At 45.0% G+C, this 25,218-nt stretch overlaps 1 protein-coding gene across 4 annotated transcripts in view; it reads left to right on the top strand.

Annotated features, from left to right (window-relative positions):
- ZFHX3 (zinc finger homeobox 3) overlaps nt 1-25,218 on the top strand; it is a 273,064-nt gene that overhangs the window by 242,064 nt on the left and 5,782 nt on the right. For all 4 annotated transcript variants that reach the window (XM_065537352.2, XM_074027852.1, XM_065537353.2 and 1 more), the window contains 4 exons: nt 5,720-5,853; nt 5,982-6,182; nt 17,468-17,570; nt 18,880-24,324. In XM_065537352.2, coding sequence (XP_065393424.1) covers nt 5,720-5,853; nt 5,982-6,182; nt 17,468-17,570; nt 18,880-24,324 — 5,883 coding nt within the window. The remainder of the gene's footprint in view (nt 1-5,719; nt 5,854-5,981; nt 6,183-17,467; nt 17,571-18,879; nt 24,325-25,218) is intronic.

A 25,218-nucleotide genomic window follows, 5' to 3' on the forward strand; every position in this document is an offset into this window, starting at 1 on the left:
CACCTTGGGACCTCAGAAAGGAAGAGGATCAGCACTTTGGTGACTACCACCTCCAAGAGTCACTCTATCATGAAGAGATGCAAAAGAAACTTCCCAGTAACGTGGACACCTCAGTGCCTGCCCAGGATCTCACCAAGGGAGGGAGGCCGCTGGCCAGAGGGTTACTGGTCTGCATCGTAGGATGCCCACCATGCCAATAGCTCACTGGTGTGCTGAGTGATGAGAAGATGAATTTTGCTCAGGAAACACAGAAACTAATTCTGCCAGTATGTTGGTTTTCTTGGAGGGCAAGTGGATATCTTGAAAATGAGGGACCTTAAGGTTCCATATTTACTTCACTTGCAATTTTTCTTCAGGTTTATCTTTGATGAAGCAGCAGCTCCACGCCTTACTTGGCTTCAGAGTTGTATAGAGTTACTAGATGAGAAATGAAGCCTGTGTTGGCATTAAGTCCACTGGGATTGCAAGGACAACTCTTAAGTTTTCCGTGGCCAGAATTTCAGTGATTCGGATGTCGAATTTGTTAGCAAAGATTGGGATCACATGAGAATTTGTTCTAGCAAGAATGGTTTTATCAGGTAAAGTTATAAGGGACTGTGAATGTTGAAAGGCTGTGCTTCTACCGTCTTTGGCCACTTTATAAGCTTTGTAAGTAATACTGTTCCTTAAAGTAAGTCACCTTCTACATGAAGTTTTGCTAGCCATATTTTAATTATTCTATATGCTTATGATATAATAAAACCATTTCTTGCAAATTTCAAACAAAACTTTGCATGAATGCTTATCAGCTCTCTTCCCTATTCCCTCTAACTAGCTTGAGTAGAGGGGTAACTTTTGAAGTAATTATTTTTAGAGGTTAAATACTTCTAAAACAAATATGATAAAATCAAAGGATATCTGGAAGTTGGTGTCTCCATGCATAAATGATTTTCCCCCTAAGGGAGCCATGTATTGACAACTGTGCTTCCCTTTGAAATGAAATACTTTTGCCTAGAATGCAGAGGAGCCCAAGAGGATAAAATAGACAATCATGAACAGGTTTGTCTCTCTCAGTATTTGTCTTTGTGAGTTTTAGTTGGCCAACTCATCACAGTATGAGGAGAAGTGGTGACTGTTGGCCCAGAAAGCCGACTTTTGAATTTCTGAACTCCATAACAGGGACATGCTAGTCTTTCCTGTGCCTCATCAGTGCGCATTGGGTAGGGCCACCGTAACACTAACAAGCAGAGCAAGTGCTTTCTCACTCCCTAGAAAGTCTGTGTGGCGTAGAATCCATAGCGAGCACATCCGGTTAAGTTTGAGTAGGAGTTTGACCCAGCATTTCGTTGTCACAATATCCCATTTTCCTAGCTTTATAGAGTTTGTCATCTATAGTGCATTCAGTTGCATGATTCCTTACCACATTTTTATCCCCTTTGAAATCCCAGGAGCCCAACATGTTGCCTGTGGAAGATTCTCTGAGATTTAACACATATTTTCATATTTTATAGCTGCCAAAATGAGAGGAATTGCTTTTACCAGCAAAGTAAAAAATATCATCTGATGTTTTGCACAGTATAGAGCCAATACCAACTTTTTCATGGGCGGTTGAACTTAACTGATAACTATAATATTAAAAATGAAATGACTGTGAAAAACTTATAAAGTGGTCCTTGATGTCATCACCTAAAGACAATGATCATTCTAGTCTTTTTTTCTAATACCTGCTTTTTACATAGCTGTAAAATGAGATAGTACACATTTTATCTTCTTTTCTGATTTGCATTCTCAATGATTTTTCCATATTGCTTCATAGCAGTCAGTGTTAATGTCTTCTAATACTCAGTAGAATGGCTGTACCATTGTTTACTTACACCATGCCCTATTGTAAGATATCTAGATTGTTTCCAAATCATTTTGTCATTATTGTACAAACCAGTACAGTTACTAACGCTTCAAGTTGTTTGTTTTTTTGTTGCCAGTATAAACCAAACGTTCCAGGCAGCAATTGTCTGAACTATGTCTTGTCTCTGGAGTGCATGTATTTCCATTTCACTTATGTGACATCATAGCAGGCTTAAAGTGACCAGTAATTGATTTTTAAGAGTGTTTTGTATATTGTGACATGTCTTCTGGACTTTAAGTTTAGAAAAGGCTTCAAAGTGGGAAACCACAGTACTTTCTCTCTTGGTATTCATCAACTTCATTTACTTATGCCTATGATGTATGCTAGTGACAGAACTGACGTAGAAATTGATTCTGAGACTCTGGCCCTTTTGAAGTTGTTCAGAGAGAAGAAACTTGAGAGAACTTCTGACTGTGGCCTGTGATAAACTCTCATCTAGCATGTTGATGGAGAACTTGCAAAACTTTTTTTTTCTTTTTTTTTTGAGACAGTCTTATTCTGTCACCCAGGCTGGAGTGCAGTGGCACAATCATGGCTCACCACAGCCTCAACCTCCCAGGCTCAGGTGATACTCCCACCTCAGTCTCCTGAGTAGCTAGGACTACAGGCACCCACCACCACACCTGGCTAATTTTTGTAGAGATGGAGTTTCACCATGTTGCCCAGGCTGGTCTTGAACTCCTTGGGCTCAAGTAATCTGCCCACCTCAGCCTCCCAAAGTGCTAGGATTACAGGCGTGAGCCACAGCACCTGACCAGAACTTGCACAACTGTTTGTCCGTCTACAGAAATGTTGTAACGACTTTGGTACCATGTCATGATAGGGATTGACATTTTAATGTCTAAGGTCAATTAAGGGAGGGGCATGGGTCAGCCATAGTTAACTCTTACGAGCCATTCCCACATCACTCATGGAAACACAATGAGATTGTAACTGGATGTTTATAGAATCTGTTATAAGAATGGCATTGCTTTATCTTTAGAGAAGGGGCCAGTGAGCTGCAGGTGGCTAATGTCCACTTCTAGACAGATTTGATCTAATAAAGATGAAGATTGTCCTAGATAGAAAGGAGATGAACCTGAAGTTTGTGCACCAGTGGATGCAGCATTTCATGTTAAAGCAGGGCTGTTGTATTACTGGGAAGAAAGAGAAATGAGTGAGCAAGTGGTGATTTTATTTTTTAAAACACTTTATAATGGGTCCTTAGCTCAAGCTCACAAAAGAAGCTTTAGAATTCCAGAGCAGTTTGAGTTTAAAAAAAAAAAAAAAAAAAGAAGTTCCCCTCTCCATGCAGGGGGAAAGAATAGTGGCTTCTGAAACCAGAATTCTCACCTCTGCAACCTCACCACAATTCATCATGTGTTCAGCATTCAAGGAAGAGGATGGACTCTTTGGTCCTATGAGGAAACTAATGCTGCACTGGGTTACTGTGTTTGCTTTTCAGCTCTGGGAGAGAGATGAGTTGGGTGGTCTCAGCCTCGGTGCCCATTCATCCACACTATTGAGCAAGTGCACAGTTGACTCATTCCATAGTAGGGGGGCAGGTAGATTGAGGGCATTTACAAGGCAGTCACAGTCCTGTAAAACAGGTGTTGTTTTTAGTCAGGCAGAGTAACAAAAAGATGGGGATGGGTGTATGGAATAGAATCTATGTCTCAGTTTGCCTCTACCGGAAGGAGGAGCAGACAGCAGCTTTTTCCTAACTATATATACCCTGAACATAACCTAATGACTACTGATTGGGGTTCACAGTAGAGAAGGTAAAGAAATGGCTCTGACGAATAAACATTGGAAGTATTATTTGATGCGCTCACCCACCCCATGTTGAGAATACATTTGAAGAGTTAATATGTAGAAGATAACCACCAAGCAAAAATCAAAATGTTGGAGAATAAGGAAGTTTATGGGGGCAAGGGAACTTAAGTTCCTGAAAACGTTAATTAGACTCCAAATGTAGACGTGTTCAGGAGCAGCCCATCGCACTGCAAGGTCTAAAACCTGCCAACGCAACGTTCCGTAGGATCAGGTCTGAGCGGGGCCTGGAGATGGGAAGTGGGCCATGGGGGAACTGGTGTAGAATGTTACAGCACCTAGTTAATCGGCAGCCAGTCCATCACATTAAACATCCAGCCGTCATGTATTACCTTTCAAGTGAAAATGAATAACTCCCATTAAGAGCAAAATGGGTTTGAAGTCGATTCGAGACAGATTAAAGTACTGTTATGAATGTGTGTGTTGGGAGGAGGAGGATCTGTGTGTAATATGCTTGTCCTTGTACTTTTTAAATAATAGATGCCCTACAAACTTATGTAGACCAGGTTACCAAGATACTGGGGTTAAAGGTCACAATATGTGCATTCTGGGAAGAGCATCAACTTCCTGGAATATATTTCCTGCATCTGGCAAATTTTTCTTTTCAAAATTATATTGTGGCCTTATGATTTTAATGAATAAAATTGATTTTCTAAAATTGTTTATTAAAGTAATGACAGCATCTTGGTGTCCACATCAGAACAAATTTCAAACCCAAGCATAAATGGAAATACATGACAGATAACTAGACAGGGTAAAAAAGAAAGCAGTTTAACAGGGAATAAAAATTGGGCTTTCTAATTCAGTGACCTGAATGCTGAGTCACATTATTTTTTCATGAGGGCAGTGGGTATGTATATTTTCTCACTACCACTTTTATTCTTACTGCTTTAAGCAAAATTCTGAGAAATGGAGTCCCACATTCAAAACAAATGAAAGAGCCAACACTCAGATATTGACCAGGTTATGGAACAATCAGATCCAACCACACTGTGTTTAAACTGGAGGAGCCTTGCTTATCCTGGATAAACCCTCAGCCTGGCTGTTTTCTTATCAAAGTGTTTGCCTCTACCGGAAGGAGGAGCAGATAGCAGGTTTTTCCTAACTATAAACCTTGATCCTAACCTAATGCTTACTGATCAGGGTTAACAATAGAGAAGGTAAAGAAATGTTTCCTTTCCAACCTTCAGAGAACTCCTTCCACCAGCACTTCTGTACATGCTGTGTGCTACTCAATCCTCATGGGCTGCTCCTCTTTAATTAGTGTTTGGTTTTTTGGTGGTATAGGCAAGAGGGGCGTGGAGGCATGGTTTGGGCAAGCTGATAGGAAACTTTCCCTATTCCCACCCACTCTGAATAAACTCTTGGGTCTGGAGCATTGGCTAGATTATATCCTGGATTCAGGCCCTGCCGAGTTCCACTCCTCAATTATATTCTTCCCCAAAAGCAAACTGCTGAATCCAAATTTGATTTTTTTCCCCCACATATTTGGTGTGCTGATATTCATGTGAACCTTTCTCAAATCACATTTTTCACGTTGCTGGTGCTGTACCATGTTGTGATTCCAAGAGGAGGGACAATAGAGTTGAGAGCACATCTCTTCTTAGATTTCTGAAGCACAGCATGTCTGGTACTGAGGTTGGCAAAGCAGCTGGTGAGACTTTCCCACCCACCCTCAGCCCTACTGCCCCCCACAAGCCAGCAGATTGTGTCTAGATTGGGGGAGGTTAGAACAGACTGAATTTAGCTTAATCCAACTCCAGAGCCTTTTATTCCATTTCTTTGCCTTCTTTTCCTAATGTTCAGTTGTTAAAGTAGTGACAGAAATTCATGGGGGAGAAAGAAACACTTGCTTCTTTTCCAACATGCTTGATAAATCAGTCCGGATGTTCATCCTTCTTGAATTGTGGTGTTTTAAGAAAATCCTGTGCTATAAATGAATGTTGATTTTCACCCAACACAAACCCTCTGGGAGCTGGCCTGGTCTGGCTGCTGTATTGCATCTTCTACTTTCTCTTCTAGCATCGTCCAGCCAAGCAGAGAAGGAGCTGACAGATTCTCCTGCAACCTCCAAACGCATCTCCTTCCCAGGTAGCTCAGAGTCTCCCCTCTCTTCGAAGCGACCAAAAACAGCTGAGGAGACCAAACCGGAGCAGGTGAGGCTGGAAGGGACTCTGCTGGTGGGGAGGTGAGGTGTTTTAGACATTGGTAGGGAACAAACTTTTGGGTGGGCGGACTTGGGGGCATACACAGTTGCTGAAAGCAGTGGGTGTGTTCCCCACAGATGTACCAGTGTCCCTACTGCAAGTACAGTAATGCCGACGTCAACCGGCTCCGGGTGCATGCCATGACGCAGCACTCAGTGCAACCCATGCTTCGCTGCCCCCTGTGCCAGGACATGCTCAACAACAAGATCCACCTCCAGCTGCACCTCACCCACCTCCACAGCGTGGCACCTGACTGCGTGGAGAAGCTCATTATGACGGTAAGGCAGCCAGAAGCAGCACCCTATGGTCTTTCTCCAGGGTCAAAGGTGACGCAGTAACATGGGCAAGATACTGTGTTACTGGACGAGAAAGCCAGTGTAGAGTTGGAAACGTCAGAAAACAGTCCTCATTCTGTGACCTTTGTTGTACTGTCCCTGCCTTAGACTTGGCATGACCATAGCCCAAAGTGCTGAACATGTTTCTCAACCTCCCTTATCATCCTCTCTCCCCTCAGGGGACAGAGGTATGGATTAGCTAACCATTTATGTGAAGAAATCATTATTCAAATTCTTTAAACCTTTACTGAGCAGGTCATGGACTAGATTGCTCTTACCTTCATTGTGTCTCATTTCATCCTCATAACAAATTCTGTTTTTGTTTTTGTTTTAAAAGGGAGCCAGGCACACTAGCTCACACCGCTAACCCCAGTTCTTTGGGAGGCCATGGTGGGGGGATTGCTTGAGGCCAGGAGTTTGAGACCAGCCTAGGTAACATAATGAGACCCCCGTCTCTACAAAACATACTTTAAAATTAGCCAGGCATGGTGGTGCATGCACCTGTAATCCTAGCTACTTGGGAGGCTGAGTTGGGAGGATCACTTGAGCCCAGGAGTTTGAGGTTGCAGTATGCTATGATCAGGCCACTGTGCTCCAGCCTGGGTAACAGAGGGAGACTCTCTCTCTTTAAAAAAGGAAAAAAAATTTTTTGGCACATTCCCATCAGCAGTTAAGGAAGCTGAGGCTCAAAGATGTTAATTGACTTGATGCCATTTGTAAGGAGCAGAGATGAGATTTGAACCCGCAATTTCCAACTCTAGGGGTAGCCCTGTAATGGAGGAGTTTCTCAGTGGATACTTTAATTTTCAAAGCAAGAAAATGTTGAGCTGGATTTGCTGATTCGTGAATGTGGGTTTTGCATTTGAACATGATATTGCTACAGCTGCAGATTTTGAAAGCATGCCCCTGAGTGACCACTATAAACATGGCCTAATTAGTGTAAAGATGTAAATCTAACTGTAATATGAAAACTTTTCAAAATAGTGCCGGTGATGGTGATGTCCTCCTTTTGACTATGCTGGTGCTGTTATGAAAGTAATTTCCTGGCCAGGCGTGGGGGCTCACGCTTGTAATCCCAACACTTTGGGAGGCCGAGGCAGGTGCATCACCTGAGGTCAGGAGTTTGAGACCAGCCTGGCCAACATGGCGAAACCCTGTCTCTGCTAAAAATACAAAAATTAGCCAGGCATGGTGGCAGGTGCCTGAAATCCCAGCTACTAAGGAGGCTGAGGCAGGAGAATCAATTGAACCCGGGAGGCAGAGGTTGCAGTGAGCTGACATTGCACCACTGCACTCTAGCCTGGGCGACAGAGCGGGACTCCGTCTCAAACAAACAAACAAACAAAAAACACCAAAGCCCTTTCCTGATCATTAGAGGAAAAACCACCAAAAAGAACTATTCTCACCTCTTCCTTAGCATTATTTTAGCAGTGGAGTAATAAGAAGTTAATTTGATTGCCGTTTCATGTGAAGATACCCAGAGAGGTAGTCTGTTCACAACTGCACATTATAATGTGCAGGTCACAGACATGTCACTTCTAGGCATTTCCTATTCCATTTGGTTCTGCAAAAATTAATGAATAATGTTGTAAGTGATGTTTAGTCGTGAAGAACATATAATCGATGATGCATCAAGAGAACCTTAGCAGCCAATGGGAAGCTCAAAGGTGACCTAGCATGAGTTGCCTTTCAGAGGTCTTTCAAGTATAAATTAACTTTCTGTGGGTATTTTCAAATCAGCTGATGAACATTGTGTAAAGATTCTGTGTAAGTGATAACCTCCTTCTGTGGACCCGTAGGTTTCTGTGTTACTGGTTTCCTCAGCTTTCTCATCAGCCTTGGAAGTAACAGGCCTCGTTGTACTTCCCAGTTGATGGACTAGAACCATGGGAGCCTGAAGGAACAGAAAGAGATGTGGGGAGGGAAGCATTGTCAATACTGACCTACATTTTTCTTTTACTTAGGTGATTGTTTTTGCTATTTTAATATAAATCTAGTCTAGGGACTGAGCCTATAGTAATCTGCACGACTGGTTTACATTAGACAGTAAAAACTTCATTTATATATCTCTAGGGACTAGAGTATAACTTATATTTCAAATATTCATTGTTTGTCATATTTTCATAACAGCAATAGCAAGGTAAATTTCAAGTGGCAAGTGTGGTGGTCATTGTGAATCTTCATTTACCAACAGTCTTCAAGGGCAGGATATTACTTCTGTGTTTGCTTAGGTATCAATCCCTAAGATATTTCTGGAAGTTACCCATTAACTAGCACCTTTGGAAGCAGTGATCCTTAACCTTTATGGAGACTCTCATGAAAGCTATACAACAGCCATACTGGATTATTCTTTGCACACCAATGTTTGATAACCACTGTTACCCTCCATCAAGTATTTTGCAAATATAAAATTGTGTGTACAATGCCAGGGAGCATGAGGATATATCCATGGGACTGGCCAATAAAAACTGTTCTAGAACCCCTGACAATGTAATTATGTAGGAGACACTGCTCCCTAAAGCACTGCTGTGCTTGGTACCTTGTATAGAAACCCCTATGTGCCTAATCTTTCCATAGCAGACCATGGAAATGTTTTCTAGACATTTCTGAGAAGTATGCAGGTTGTGGGAAATGCACTGGTAATAGGAAGTCAATTTGTTAGCAACAAGAGAAAGTTAATGGATTCAGGAATAAAGTTGAAAGTTATGAGAAATATAATCATGTAAGTATTTTACTTTTTCCCGAAAGATGTATATGCAAGGATGAGTTTTCTCTTTGCATGGGAAGATGGAGGTATGGCATGGCTGTCAGTATTGAACTGGTCTGTCCAGTCATGGGGATAGTTTGCATTGAGCCAAACTATGCATTTCTATCTCAGTCCTTTAGTTCAGCAGGAAAAAAATGAGCAACCAGGGTTGTTAGAAGGAATTTGTGGGCCTACCACAAGGTGAACCCGAGATCCTGTTTGAGGACTGGAATACTGATGATCTTGGTCTCTGCCCTGATGAATCAAAGCAGATGCCAGTGTCTTTCCTCTGAAAAATTTGGTATAAAAATGGAATTTGCAATTGTTTTAAAACTAAGTGATTATAATGAACCTATGGTTAAAATCATGTCACGGGAGAGTATCTTACTGTCATTTTGTTAGAAAATTGGCCCTGGGAAAGTATTGGTTAGGCTCTCTAACGATATATCTGTTTGTTCATGGCCAACTACAGCAGGAAACTGAAAACAGCATGATGAAAAATGCCCCTCTAATCAGGGCTCCATTTTCTAAACCATATCGTTAAGGAATGGCCAGTTCTACGGTCATTCATCCTCCAGGAGAAGAAAGTTATGTCTGCTTTGTCCCTGAGTGGCTAGGATGAATAGCAGCAAGAGGAGTGAATCTTCTTTCTTTCCAAATGGGTTGACTGAGTTAGTTGCCGTTGGCTGCAGAATAGGAAAAGCTTGCAAAATCTCCCAAACAGATGATTCCTGGCAGACATGGGGTGTGTCCGGGCTATTTACAGCTATAAATTCTGGTAAATATTTTTTGCTGTCTGGGTCCAAAGTCTCAGGATTTAGCTTGAGTTCGGTTCAGTCCCACTAAAAGTAAATTCCACCCTGATAAATGGAAACAGATTACTTTCTACACGTCTTTCCGTTCAGTTGTAAATGGAGTGCGTTTTGAGGAGGCTTCATTTAATAATACCTTATCAGACAGCTTTCAGGAACCTGCAGTGTCTAATATGTCTGTTGCTATGGTAACAGCTGCTTGCTTATGCTCTGCATTTCATATCTATGTCTTCCATGGGCCCCCTTCTTCTTACTGATGAGGGGGCTTGAGAAATATTCTCCACTAGGAACAATTGCAGTGCTGGCCCTCCACTATGGAGACCGCACCCACAGCACTTCATTCTTCTTGGCCTATTGGAAACAGAGCTGCAAAGAGTGTCTCTGCACACGTCATATGAAAAGGAAATCTATAAAGCTTAAGGGAGATGAGACAAGGGCCCCTCCACAACTGGCTGGGCAGCCCGCCCCTAATGTCAGTTTCACATAAGAACTCTCACCTATTTACAAAGAAGCTTGAGATTTCAAATTGGTGAAAGAGATGTAGGAGCTGCTGCTCAGTGCCCTTATTTTCCTATTCTTTCAGGAAAGGAGGGTGGAAGGCATGGGGCCCATGTTTCTGGCCCCTGGATGAGAATAGGAAAGACCACCTACCATGCATTTCAATACTCTTAAATTATTCTAATTGATCACTATCTTTCTAAGTGACAGGACATACCACTGGGATCCTGAAGCACTGATATGGGGAAATTCTCTTTGTTCTTTCATCATTTAACAAAATATGACCTCACAGTGGAGATGGGATTGGCTCCTGGGCAGCTTAGGAACATATTCTCTAGCCCTTTGTCTTCGCTCCCTTTGGTAGTTCTTAATTATTCTGTATTTTTTTACCTGCACAGATTTCCCTTCCATGCTCCTGGCCCTGCGTTGCCTGCACTTTTCTCTGTATCTCTTTTGAGACCAATAGTTTGTAACCTTGTGATTTTTTTTTCCATCAGTGTCTGTGACTCTCTATGCCTCATGTGTGCCTGTGTGTCTGTGAGTCTCTGGGACAGGCTGGTCATTTGGGGCTCTAGGGCGGCCACTGGCCTGGGGATAGTCACACCCACCTGGGTACCAGCTCTCTCACCTTGCCTGTATCTTAAGAGGAAGGTAATGAAAATAATCGAGGTTCATTAATTCCAAGCCCTGTGAGATGATAGCCATTTGGAGCCTGTTTGCCAATTAGATGGTCTAAATTAGAAGTGACCTTGGTATACTGCCACTGCTTGCCTCTCAGTCTAATGAAGCTTTTCTCTCCAATTCATTCTCCTTCTCAGTTCTCACCTCTCTCTGCGCACATGTGTATAACTCTTCATGTGTTTCCTGTTCTCCCATCTACCTTTTCAATCCTCAGTTTAAAAAATCTGGTCCTGAGCTACATATGTTTCCAGCCCACATGAATGTTAACACGGCCCTACAGTATTTTCTTTTGAGCTTGATGTATTTAAAAATTGAATGAACTACCATACAGAAGGAGTTTTAGAAAAGAAACAAGAAGGCCAAAGTGGGAGGATGGCTTGAGTCCAGGAGTTCGAGATCAGCCAGGCAAACATGGCAAGACTGTGTCTCTACCAAAAAAACAAAACACAGAAAAAATTGCTGAGAGTGGTGGTGTGCACATGTAGTCCTAGCTACCCAGGAGGCTGAGGCAGAAGAATCACTTAAGCCCAGCAGTTCGAGGCTATAGCGAGCCATGATCGTGCTACTGCACTCCAGTCCAGGCGACAAAGTAAGACTATCTCAAAAAAAAAAAAAAAAAAAAAGAAAAGAAAACAAAGAAAAGGAAATGGGACAAGGAGAGAAGAAGCTGGGCCTTTTAGACGCCATGGTCCAGTTCTCCGTGGGAGGCAGAGGTTGCAGTGAGCTGACATTGCGCCACTGTACTCCAGCCTGGGTTGACAGAGCGGGACTCTGTCTCAAACAAACAAAAAACACCAAAGCCCTTTCCACATGTAGAAGGGCAGTAAAGGAGAATGGGGAACATGTTCTCCCTGGCACATGCAGAAGGCAGTAAAGGGGAGTGGGGAACCCAACTCTGAAACTACTGGCAACAGGCGCCCTGGTTTGTTGGCTATAAGTGTGCAGACACCAGCTAGTGGGCCCCAGTGGCTGTCTAGGTACAGGACAGGAAGTGAGCAACTGGCCTCTTGCTGGAACAGCTGGCTTTAGATATACCACTAGCTAGACTGCTTAGCCCTAAAAGCAGCTGGGTTTTAACTTCATGCTTAAATGACCAGCCTCATCCACAAGGATGTAGAGACTGGCTTGGTCTGTGCCAAGAAGGTCTGTGTCTGAGGTCTCTCTTCTTTTGTCTGAGTTTCTTCATTCTATTCATTTTCAATTAAAAGTAAAGGATTTGAGGCATCCTTGGGAGCCTAGGTATTAGCAAATCTACACTTTCACCTGTAATAGTGGGCTTTTCAGAAATAAGTCCTTAAAGTAAGCAATGCCAAGGCGGTAGGAATAAGGGTGTCAGAGAAACTAGTTTCACCACTTTTGCTAAGAAAATCTCTCTGCTGGCCAGGCATAGTGGCTCATGGCTGTAATCCCAGCACTTTGGGAGGCTGATGGGGGAGGATCCCCTGAGGTCAGGAGTTCGAGACCAGCCTGGCCAACAAGGTGAAACCCCATCTCTACTAAAAGTACAAAAAAAAAAATAACTGGGCGTGGTGGTGCACACCTGTAATCCCAGCTACTCGGGAGGCTGAGGCAGGAGAATCGCTTTAACCTGGGAGGAGACTGTAGTGAGCCAAGATCGCGCCATTGCACTCCATCTTGGGCCACAGAGCAAAACTCCGTCTCAAAAAAAATCTCTCTGCTTTCCAGCACACGGAAAGTGTCGGGGGCATCGATCTAACGTAGGCAAGCCTGTCTGCAGGTAGCCTTGAGAGATGAATTGGCATGAGCAGTCCCATAAGAACTTAGCAAAGGGTGACCTTGGCTGCACAGGGTGTTGTATTTGGCCCTTCCACATCTGTGACCTGCAGGGGTTGGTGTAAGTGGCAGGATGGTGTTCCTTATCACTCCAGCTTCTACCAAGAAATTATACATTTCAGCAGCCCCTCCCAAATGTCAGAGTGGGAGACTAGTCCCATACCTCAGACCCTGGGCTGTATAAGGTGTGCCCTGGAGGCTTTAGGGTCCACTCACCTCATAGAATCTTGAAAAGCATTAAAACATAATCCGAAATAATAATGAACCAAACTAGGAATAGCTTGGAACTATGTATTTATGAACCTATGTCGCTTCTCCTAGTAAATCAAGGGCAGTTCACTTGAGTACATGGACTTCCTTCTGGGGAGCTTGTGATTTCCTGAAATTATCTGGAATATTTTTTCTGTGAAAGTATTTTCCTAGGAGTCTGCAACTTGTATTAGATTTCTAAGGCTTTTGTGATCTCTAAAGGGTTATTTATTCTGCATCATAAGCTTTTTGGAGACAGGGACTTTTGTCTGGCTCTCTGCATCTCAGAAGCATGCAGCAGCACATGGATCCTGTACAGTGTTTACTTAGTAAATGATGGTCAATTGAATGAACTGAGAGTCACTCAAGGCTACTCTTTCTCAACTGTGTTATTTTGGAAGTACTTAAGTGTGGAACGCTTCTGCTTCTATCATATATGAAAATTGCTTAAACTGGGAGGTTTTGAGCACTGGAGTAGAATTCCACGTTTCTTTTGTTATGCATGAGACCTGTTTGTTAGGAATATGTCAGAGCCACTGTTTGCTTCCAAATTTTCTGCACTCCAGTCAGCTGATGGTTTCTTCCCAAGTTTCCATGAAACCTACAAGTACTCTGGGAGGAAGGTAGCTGAACTGGCTCAGAAGGTTTGGGAGGAAAACGTGGTGTCTAGAAGATCACCATGGAACTGCCTTTTGCATGGCAGAGGCCAGCCTTGAGACCCAAATGTTGTAATGGCTGTAATCAATTGAATTTTCTTAACCAGAAAAACTTTCGCTTCTTATTACTTCTCAGGTTTGTTAGTGAATAGAGTGGGGAATATAATTTAATATATTAAATGTTTATTGATGTATGGATCATTGGAATAATCAGTGTGGATGGTACATTCAATGTAGAAAGTGTAGGTGTTTGGGCTGATGTATACTGTCATCTGGCCAAACCTTAGAACTTTTTTTTGTTTGGCTTTTGAGTCCATAGCTGGAAGTATGGACATTGTAGGATTGTGGCCAGAGATAGAGAGAAGAGGAGGGGAGAAGGAAGAGAGAGAAAGCATGTATATTGTTCTGCAGGAAAATTCGTGGTAGGACCAGTTATTTGAGGGCCTTTGAAGTCTGGCACACTTGGCATGACCCTGGTTACGCTATAACCAGGTTTTGTCTTTTCATAAACCTACATGTTTCAGTGTTCCTGGCAAAAGGGAATTGAGTCATTACCTGTGCTCAGCACAACTGGGATGGATGGATTGATTGATTGATTGGAGACAGAATCTCACTCTGTCGCCCAGGCTGGAGTGCAGTGGCGCAATCTCAGCTCACTGCAACCTCTGCCTCCGGGATTCAAGCATCTCTCTTGTCTCAGCGTCTCAAGTAACTGGGACTACAGGAATGCGCCACCACGCCTGGCTAATTTTTGTATTTATAGTAGAGATGGGGTTTCACCATGTTGGTCAGGCTGGTCTTGAACTCCTGACCTCAAGTGATCCACCCACCTCAGCCTCCCAAAGTGCTGGGATTACAGGCGTGAGCCACCGCACCCGGCCGACAGCTGGGTTATTACTTTCCCATTTTCAGCTATCCATTAGAGACTATGGCTGGGACAGTCTGAATTCCATGCAGTTTAGTGGCCAGATATGATTGGAAAACAAAGGGGGTGCCAAGGCAAGTGTTGAAGGAAGTCTGCCTTTGGATATATATATCACCTCAGTGAGCAGAAGGACTCCTCAGTGTGCTCTGTTGATAGGATCATGTTTATGGCTCTTCAAGATGAAGCATGAAAGCTTTGAGTAAAAAGCTTTGGAAGCTGGTAGGAGAGGGAAGAGTGGGGCAAAGGCATGGGAATGTTAGTGTCTGACTGACATGGGGCCCTCCAGTAGCCTGTGTAGCAAGGCTGCTTCCATTCTCAACCTCTGTTCAGACACATGTGCAGACAGACCCCCCCTGCATTTCCAGATCCTTGGGATTCTCTTTAGGGATCTTCTTGTTTGCCTCCTGGGAATTTCTTGCCCATCAAAATTTCATGTACCAACCCCCACTTTTTTTCAGGGAGAGTTTGGGTACACTATAGATGAGAAGATGCAGGTGGTAAAAGTAGTTACTTAAACACATATGGGGCAAGACTTACAGGTTTGGAGGCCCAGATTAAGATGCAGAGGAGCATGTGAGGTTGATGATTATATTTCGGGGAGAGTTAATTGATGGAAGGTGAAGGCAGACAAAGAACCGCTGCTTACTGCCTTCTTGAATCCCAATCAGGAATTATGATTAAAGTCGCAGCGAGACAACAGAGGGCTGATGAATTGGTGTCTTTTTTTTTTTCTTTTTTGCCGTCATTCACACTTGATTGACTTCAACCTTTCAAGTGCAAAAGTCTCTCTTTTCCATTATTATTCATAGCCATCTGAGTTTTTCTAATTAAAGTGTATGAAAACAATTACTGATCCGTCGTACTGAGTCTGTTAGAGGGGATGTCTGCCTTACTGTAATGCGTATGAAAAGCCCACAGTTTTCTATAATGATGTGCAGCTGAGGTGTTAGATAATTTTATTCTTTTTTACTCTGTAGGGCTTTTTTTTTTTATTTCTCATGATTCATTTTTCATAATTCCTAAAGATCCCAGGAAAGGACTGATCCTGCAGCTACAACCGAGAAAGGAGGTGGGGGGGAGTCTTTTTTCCTTTCCCTTTCTCCCCCTCTTACCCCCAACCTCGTGCTCCCCCTCGGCTGAGGACTGTAAATTAATCGGTGACCTTTCACTTCTCAGATTCCCGCTGGACTCCCCAACCACACTGGTCAGAAATGCCTTCTATTAAAAAGAAAATAGATGGAATGAGTTTGGCAATCGCTACTCCATTCCTAACGGTTCAACAGCTAGCCTTAACCAGCTGCCGATGAGCTTTGTGTGAGGTGCAGATGTCTGTGGAGGCAAGAATGCTATGTCACACACATTCACCTGCCATGCACCTGCTCTTCGTAAACACAGCATTTCTCAGAATGCTTCTCCATAGTGCCTGTTGCTTACTTTTTGCACCCGCTGGCACCTGGGTTGCTGAAATGATTCTAATACCCCTAGGGGTGATGTGGAGTTATCTTATGTTGATGGGGGTGGCTGTCTGGGTTTCCTCTAGTTGTCAAGCCTATTGCTGATGATTCTAGTGGACATTTCAGTAGCTATTTTGAGCAAGGCTGGGATCTTCACAACCATTAAAAACTAATAGTAATGTATTTAAAATATTTAATTTTGAACAGAAATCTAAGTATTCCAATCTTTGCAACAGATAGTGAAGATGTCTGTGCAGTACGGTTGTGTTTGATGGAAAAATAATGTCTCCAACTGGGGCTGGGCACCATGTAGAAAGGTTAGTGGTGACTGTAGTTTCTGGTCCTGTAGCTTCTAGGTCAGTCCATTTCTCTGGCTATCATCAAATGGGAGGCGGTTTCTAATTCATTTGCAATATCATCGCCACCTACCCTTCCCACCCCATATCAGGCAAAGGAATATTGCTTCTTTTTGAATGAAGAACCTTTGATTTTTCCATTGGATATCGAGGGCTGCTTATCACATTAACATAGGGCAAATGATAACTTGTTTGGACAGGCTTCTGGCCGTATGGCAGGGAGACCTAGAGAAATACCTGAGGCTCTACCCAAAAGTTGCAGCTGTTTGGATCCAGGCGATTTCCAAAATTGCTGTATTGAGAACAAATGGCCATGGTCAAGGTGGGGCTTCCGTGTTGTAGAATGCTGTGCAGGCTACCCTCTATGGCTGGGACATTGGTCAGAGGTTCCCTCTGATGTTGTATACCTTGGGCAGAGACTCCAGAAGAAATCGTGGCTTAAGTGAGTCACAAAAAAAGGCTTGTTTGTGCTTGATGTCAGCTTGTAAAGGGTTACAAATGTTGTTTCCTGGAAAATCTGCCAGCACGTCTGCGTGTCCTTAGCCTTCCCTTTGTTCTCTTCTTTTCTTCTTACCCTTTCCTTCACTCTTACTCCCCTCCTCCTCTTGCCTGAATACATTTTGAAAACAGTACTACAATGCTCCCTGCTTCAAGATTACAGTGTACTTTACTAGGTATGATTTAATTAGGGCCCTTATTATGTTTTCAGCAGCTTAAGGTGGGCCTTTCAACTTATCTACCTAATTGGTTGCACAAGAAGTTTCACAGCCCATGACAAAACATTGTCAGTGATCAAAGTCAAAATTCTGCATAAAGGAAAAATATTAATAATAAGATTATTCTTCAAGTGTGCACTGCTAATTATGTCCAGAATGTAACCGTAGAAACACTTTTGACTGATGTGAGCTTTGTCTAATAAACATGAATCTTCAGTGAGCTATGAAAAGTGAGACACCTCTAGCTTTTCTGAAGGCTAATTTTGCTTATTAAATACTTTTTAAACATTTCCTATTTTGTGTTGCTTTCCTCTCCATTTGACTCGCCTTGCTCTTCTCAGGTGACCACCCCCGAGATGGTGATGCCCAGCAGCATGTTCCTCCCAGCAGCTGTTCCAGATCGAGATGGGAATTCCAATTTGGAAGAGGCAGGAAAGCAGCCTGGTCAGTATCATTATAATTGAAATAAGATGGAATGCCAAAATGTTCATGGAGAAAGGCTTTCAGGAATTCTTTACAATACTCTTAAGGTGAATGTAACCGATCAGGAGATGAGGGGCACTGTCATTAGCTACTTTATACTCTGGTTCTTGGCATGTATTTGTATATTACTCACATGGTTTAAAGTGAGAGAAAATCAGTATGAGAACCAGTGGAAGTCTGGCAGAGACACATGCGTCCCCTTAAACTATACAATTAGGGAGTGAATAAGCAGAGACTCAGTCAGTAGGCCCCACCGTCGTAAGCCATTAAACACTGTATTTCTGAGGACTTAATTAGTAGGGACTTGTGGGTTGATTTTTAGGTACACTGGATTAGTTGTCTTTTGTTCTTAGTTTTCTGGGATTGGCTTAGGATGAAGCACAGAGGTGCCTTTGGAAAGAACACTGCTGTAGACATGTATGCTGCAATAGTTGGTGCCACATAGTGTTTCCTGGCTAGATGGATGGTTAGACCTCTGTGAGGCTGTCCTACATCTTTCACTTCTAAGGTGGGAAGAGTTCTAAGTTGGGAAGAGTTGGCCACACTACTGCCCCGCCTCCTCTCTTTCTTGTGAGTTTTCCATATCAGACAATGGACAAATGACCTGATAAAGGGTCTCGGTATTTATAGGTGTGATGATCTCGTTGTAGGAAAAAAAATGTATTTTAAATAATTGAACACTTGAATGTTCATTGCTTATTGAATAGAGATGGCAATCAGAAGTCACATTATAATAAGAAATTAAATGCCTACAAATATGTATCCCCAAATTTCTTATATTACAATGTTCAGCAGTTCTTGTAAATTCCTCACAACTTAGGACAGCATTAATTCACATATTCTACACTTCAGATCTACTGTGCTAAATTCTTATTACATAAAAGATGAACATAAAAGGGAAATCCAGTCTAAGATCAGTAACCTTCAAACCAGTTCTTGAGAAATTGAGGATTCTGAGTCAAGCAATTAAATGCTATTTAAAAGACTGTTAGATCTGTGATATGACATGGGTCTATTATGCATTGAAACTTTTTGTATTTCCTTTTATTCATCTCTGTTCATGTGCACCCTGTTTATAATATGTGCTCTATTGGAGGAACAAAAGAAAGCAGGAGGTGCTCCGCAGAGATTCTGTCATTCAGGTTGGGCACTTCCCTCATCATCAGATTCTGTGTTCATGAGGCCTGACTAGGTAGACTGCTCTGGGTGTCATCCTTGAAACAAAGCCTTCTTTATCTTTGGGTTTGATTTTTTTTTTTTTTTTAAACAGAAACCTCAGAGGATCTGGGAAAGAACATCTTGCCGTCCGCAAGCACAGAGCAAAGCGGAGATTTGAAACCCTCCCCTGCTGACCCAGGCTCTGTGAGAGAAGACTCAGGCTTCCTCTGCTGGAAGAAGGGGTGCAACCAGGTTTTCAAAACTTCTGCTGCCCTTCAGACGCATTTCAATGAAGTGCATGCCAAGAGGCCTCAGCTGCCGGTGTCAGATCGCCATGTGTACAAGTACCGCTGTAATCAGTGCAGCCTGGCCTTCAAGACCATTGAAAAGTTGCAGCTCCATTCTCAGTACCATGTGATCAGAGCTGCCACCATGTGCTGTCTTTGTCAGCGCAGTTTCCGAACTTTCCAGGCTCTGAAGAAGCACCTCGAGACAAGCCACCTGGAGCTGAGTGAGGCTGACATCCAACAGCTTTATGGTGGCCTTCTGGCCAATGGGGACCTCCTGGCAATGGGAGACCCCACCCTGGCTGAGGACCATACCATAATTGTTGAGGAAGACAAGGAGGAAGAGAGTGACTTGGAAGATAAACAGAGCCCTACGGGCAGTGACTCTGGGTCAGTACAAGAAGACTCGGGCTCAGAACCAAAGAGAGCTCTGCCTTTCAGAAAAGGTCCCAATTTTACTATGGAAAAATTCCTAGACCCTTCTCGCCCTTACAAGTGTACCGTCTGCAAGGAATCATTCACTCAAAAGAATATCCTGCTAGTACACTACAATTCTGTCTCCCACCTGCATAAGTTAAAGAGAGCCCTTCAAGAATCAGCAACCGGTCAGCCAGAACCCACCAGCAGCCCGGACAACAAACCTTTTAAGTGTAACACTTGTAATGTGGCCTACAGCCAGAGTTCCACTCTGGAGATCCATATGAGGTCTGTGTTACATCAAACCAAGGCCCGGGCAGCCAAGCTGGAGGCTGCGAGTGGCAGCAGCAATGGGACTGGGAATAGCAGCAGTATCTCCTTGAGCTCCTCCACGCCAAGTCCTGTGAGCACCAGTGGCAGTAACACCTTTACCACCTCCAATCCAAGCAGTGCTGGCATTGCTCCAAGCTCTAACTTACTGAGCCAAGTGCCCACTGAGAGTGTAGGGATGCCACCCCTGGGGAATCCTATCGGTGCCAACATCGCTTCCCCTTCAGAGCCCAAGGAGGCCAATCGGAAGAAACTGGCAGATATGATTGCATCCAGGCAGCAGCAACAACAGCAGCAGCAACAGCAACAACAACAACAAGCACAAACACTGGCCCAGGCCCAGGCTCAAGTTCAAGCTCACCTGCAGCAGGAGCTGCAGCAACAGGCTGCCCTGCTCCAGTCTCAGCTGTTTAACCCCACCCTCCTTCCTCACTTCCCCATGACGACTGAGACCCTGCTGCAACTACAGCAGCAGCAGCACCTCCTCTTCCCTTTCTACATCCCCAGTGCTGAGTTCCAGCTTAACCCCGAGGTGAGCTTGCCAGTGACCAGCGGGGCACTGACGCTGACTGGGACGGGCCCAGGCCTGCTGGAAGATCTGAAGGCTCAGGTTCAGGTCCCACAGCAGAGCCATCAGCAGATCTTGCCGCAGCAGCAGCAGAACCAACTCTCTATAGCCCAGAGTCACTCTGCCCTCCTTCAGCCAAGCCAGCACCCGGAAAAGAAGAACAAATTGGTCATCAAAGAAAAGGAAAAAGAAAGCCAGAGAGAGCGGGACAGTGCCGAGGTGGGAGAGGGCAACACCGGTCTGAAGGAAACACTGCCAGACGCCTTGAAGGCCAAAGAGAAGAAAGAGCTGGCACCAGGGGGTAGTTCTGAGCCTTCCATGCTTCCTCCACGCATTGCTTCAGATGCCAGAGGGAATGCCACCAAGGCCCTGCTGGAGAACTTTGGCTTTGAGTTGGTCATTCAGTATAATGAGAACAAGCAGAAGGTGCAGAAGAAGAACGGGAAGACTGACCAGGGAGAGAACCTGGAAAAGCTCGAGTGTGACTCCTGCGGCAAGTTGTTTTCCAACATCTTGATTTTAAAGAGTCATCAAGAGCACGTTCACCAGAATTACTTTCCCTTCAAACAGCTTGAGAGGTTTGCCAAACAGTACAGAGACCACTATGATAAACTGTACCCACTGAGGCCTCAGACCCCAGAGCCACCACCACCTCCCCCTCCACCTCCTCCACCCCCACTTCCGGCAGCACCGCCTCAGCCAGCGTCTACGCCAGCCATCCCCGCATCAGCCCCACCCATCACCTCACCTACGATTGCGCCGGCCCAGCCATCAGTGCCGCTCACCCAGCTCTCCATGCCCATGGAGCTGCCCATCTTCTCGCCGCTGATGATGCAGACGATGCCATTGCAGACCTTGCCAGCTCAGCTACCCCCACAGCTGGGACCTGTGGAGCCTCTGCCTGCGGACTTGGCCCAACTGTACCAGCATCAGCTCAATCCAACCCTGCTCCAGCAGCAGAACAAGAGGCCTCGCACCAGGATCACGGATGATCAACTCCGAGTCTTGCGGCAATATTTTGACATTAACAACTCCCCCAGTGAAGAGCAAATCAAAGAGATGGCAGACAAGTCTGGGTTGCCCCAGAAAGTGATCAAGCACTGGTTCAGGAACACCCTCTTCAAAGAGAGGCAGCGTAACAAGGACTCCCCTTACAACTTCAGTAATCCTCCTATCACCAGCCTGGAGGAGCTCAAGATTGACTCCCGGCCCCCTTCGCCGGAACCTCCGAAGCAGGAGTACTGGGGAAGCAAGAGGTCTTCAAGAACAAGGTTTACAGACTACCAGCTGAGGGTCTTACAGGACTTCTTTGATGCCAATGCTTACCCAAAGGATGATGAATTTGAGCAACTCTCTAATTTACTGAACCTTCCAACCCGAGTCATAGTGGTGTGGTTTCAGAATGCCCGACAGAAGGCCAGGAAGAATTATGAGAATCAGGGAGAGGGCAAAGATGGAGAGCGGCGTGAGCTTACAAACGATAGATACATTCGAACAAGCAACTTGAACTACCAGTGCAAAAAATGTAGCCTGGTGTTTCAGCGCATCTTTGATCTCATCAAGCACCAGAAGAAGCTGTGTTACAAGGATGAGGATGAAGAGGGGCAGGACGACAGCCAAAATGAGGATTCCATGGATGCCATGGAAATCCTGACGCCTACCAGCTCATCCTGCAGTACCCCGATGCCCTCACAGGCTTACAGTGCCCCAGCACCATCAGCCAATAATACAGCTACCTCCGCTTTCTTGCAGCTTACAGCGGAGGCTGAGGAACTGGCCACCTTCAATTCAAAAACAGAGGCAGGCGATGAGAAACCAAAGCTGGCGGAAGCTCCCAGTGCACAGCCAAACCAAACCCAAGAAAAGCAAGGACAACCAAAGCCAGAGCTGCAGCAGCAAGAGCAGCCCGAGCAGAAGACCAACACCCCCCAGCAGAAGCTCCCCCAGTTGGCGTCCCTGCCTTCGTTGCCACAGCCTCCTCCGCAAGCGCCCCCTCCACAATGCCCCTTACCCCAGTCAAGCCCCAGTCCTTCCCAGCTCTCCCACCTGCCCCTTAAGCCCCTCCACACATCAACTCCTCAACAGCTGGCAAACCTACCTCCTCAGCTAATCCCCTACCAGTGTGACCAGTGTAAGTTGGCATTTCCATCATTTGAGCACTGGCAGGAGCATCAGCAGCTCCACTTCCTGAGTGCGCAGAACCAGTTCATCCACCCCCAGTTTTTGGATAGGTCCCTGGATATGCCTTTCATGCTCTTTGATCCCAGTAACCCACTCCTGGCCAGCCAGCTGCTCTCTGGGGCCATACCTCAGATTCCAGCAAGCTCGGCCACTTCTCCTTCAACTCCAACCTCCACGATGAACACTCTCAAGAGGAAGCTGGAGGAAAAGGCCAGTGCAAGCCCTGGCGAAAACGACAGTGGGACGGGAGGAGAAGAGCCTCAGAGAGACAAGCGTTTGAGAACAACCATCACACCAGAACAACTAGAAATCCTCTACCAGAAGTATCTACTGGATTCCAATCCGACTCGAAAGATGTTGGATCACATTGCCCATGAGGTGGGCTTGAAGAAACGTGTGGTGCAAGTCTGGTTTCAGAACACCCGAGCTCGGGAAAGGAAAGGACAGTTCCGGGCTGTAGGCCCAGCGCAGGCCCACAGGAGATGCCCTTTTTGCAGAGCGCTCTTCAAAGCCAAGACTGCTCTCGAGGCTCATATTCGGTCCCGTCACTGGCATGAAGCCAAGAGAGCTGGCTACAACCTAACTCTGTCTGCGATGCTCTTAGACTGTGATGGGGGACTCCAGATGAAAGGAGATATTTTTGATGGAACTAGCTTTTCCCACCTACCCCCAAGTAGTAGTGATGGTCAGGGTGTCCCCCTCTCACCTGTGAGTAAAACCATGGAATTGTCACCCAGAACTCTTCTAAGCCCTTCCTCCATTAAGGTAGAAGGGATTGAAGACTTTGAAAGCCCCTCCATGTCCTCAGTTAATCTAAACTTTGACCAAACTAAGCTGGACAATGATGACTGTTCCTCTGTGAACACAGCAATCACAGATACCACAACTGGAGACGAGGGCAATGCAGATAATGACAGTGCAACGGGAATAGCAACTGAAACCAAATCCTCTTCTGCACCCAACGAAGGGTTGACCAAAGCGGCCATGATGGCAATGTCCGAGTATGAAGATCGGTTGTCATCTGGTCTGGTCAGCCCAGCCCCAAGCTTTTATAGCAAGGAATATGACAATGAAGGTACAGTGGACTACAGTGAAACCTCAAGCCTTGCAGACCCCTGCTCCCCGAGTCCTGGCGCGAGTGGATCTGCAGGCAAATCTGGTGACAGCGGGGATCGGCCTGGGCAGAAACGTTTTCGCACTCAGATGACCAATCTGCAGCTGAAGGTCCTCAAGTCATGCTTTAATGACTACAGGACACCCACTATGCTAGAATGTGAGGTCCTGGGCAATGACATTGGACTGCCAAAGAGAGTCGTTCAGGTCTGGTTCCAGAATGCCCGGGCAAAAGAAAAGAAGTCCAAGTTAAGCATGGCCAAGCATTTTGGTATAAACCAAACAAGTTACGAGGGACCCAAAACAGAGTGCACTTTGTGTGGCATCAAGTACAGCGCTCGGCTGTCTGTACGTGACCATATCTTTTCCCAACAGCATATCTCCAAAGTTAAAGACACCATTGGAAGCCAGTTGGACAAGGAGAAAGAATACTTTGACCCAGCCACCGTACGTCAGTTGATGGCTCAACAAGAGCTGGACCGGATTAAAAAGGCCAATGAGGTCCTTGGACTGGCAGCTCAGCAGCAAGGGATGTTTGACAACGCCCCTCTTCAGGCCCTTAACCTTCCTACAGCGTATCCAGCGCTCCAGGGCATTCCTCCCGTGTTGCTCCCGGGCCTCAACAGCCCCTCCTTGCCAGGCTTTACTCCATCCAACACAGGTGGGTTCTGCTCTAGCAGATTGTTTCAGGGCTAAATAGCTGCCAGTCAGCATTCTGTTCTGTGGATACCACCCAAACCCTCTAAATGCGGGGCAGATGGGAAGTTTCCCTTTCTAGTTCTTTAAAAGCAACAAGACTTCAGTTCATTCCTGTTGAGTCTCTCAAGTGCTGGTGTGTCAGGGATGGGATCTCCTGGTTGGAACAGTCTCCTTAGAAACCACTCTTATCCCCTATAATAGGGAAAAACTTGAGGGTCCTGGTATACTAATTTCTGAAATATTTCAAGAAACAAGTTTCCATCATAGATCCTTTCATTCAGTCCTTGTGAAGATGCTGATCCTGTCATTTGTTGTAAATATAAGACACCTGAGTTAGTCCTAGCTAATTCTGGATTACGCCCTAAGAAAACTGGTCCAAGAGCATTTAAATCAACTCTTTGCTCTCAACCTAGGGTCCCTGCCTTCTTGAGAGAGCTACAGTGGCAAAAGAACTGCTATTAGGGCCAGGCGCAGTGGTTCATGCCTATAATCCCAGCACTTTGGGAGGCCGAGGTGGGTAGATCACGAGGTCAGGAGATCGAGACCAGCCTGGCCAACATAGTGAGACCTCCGTCTCTACTAAAAATACAAAAATTAGCTGAGTGTGGTGGTATGCACCTGTAGTCCCAGCTACTCAGGAGGCTGGGGCAGGAGAATCACTTGTACCCTGGAGGCAGAGGTTGCAGTGGGCTGAGATTGTGCGACTGCACTCCAGCCTGGCAACAGAGCAAGACTCTGTCTCAAAAAAGAAACAAACAAAAAAAGAACTGCTATCAGAAAGAAGCTCTTATGTGTAGATCCTTAATGTTGGGGTTCTCTTCTAGCCAGAACAATAGTGGCTGTTTCTAACAAGATG

The sequence above is a fragment of the Macaca fascicularis genome, chromosome 20, assembly GCF_037993035.2.
Source record: "Macaca fascicularis isolate 582-1 chromosome 20, T2T-MFA8v1.1".
NCBI lineage: Eukaryota > Metazoa > Chordata > Mammalia > Primates > Cercopithecidae > Macaca > Macaca fascicularis.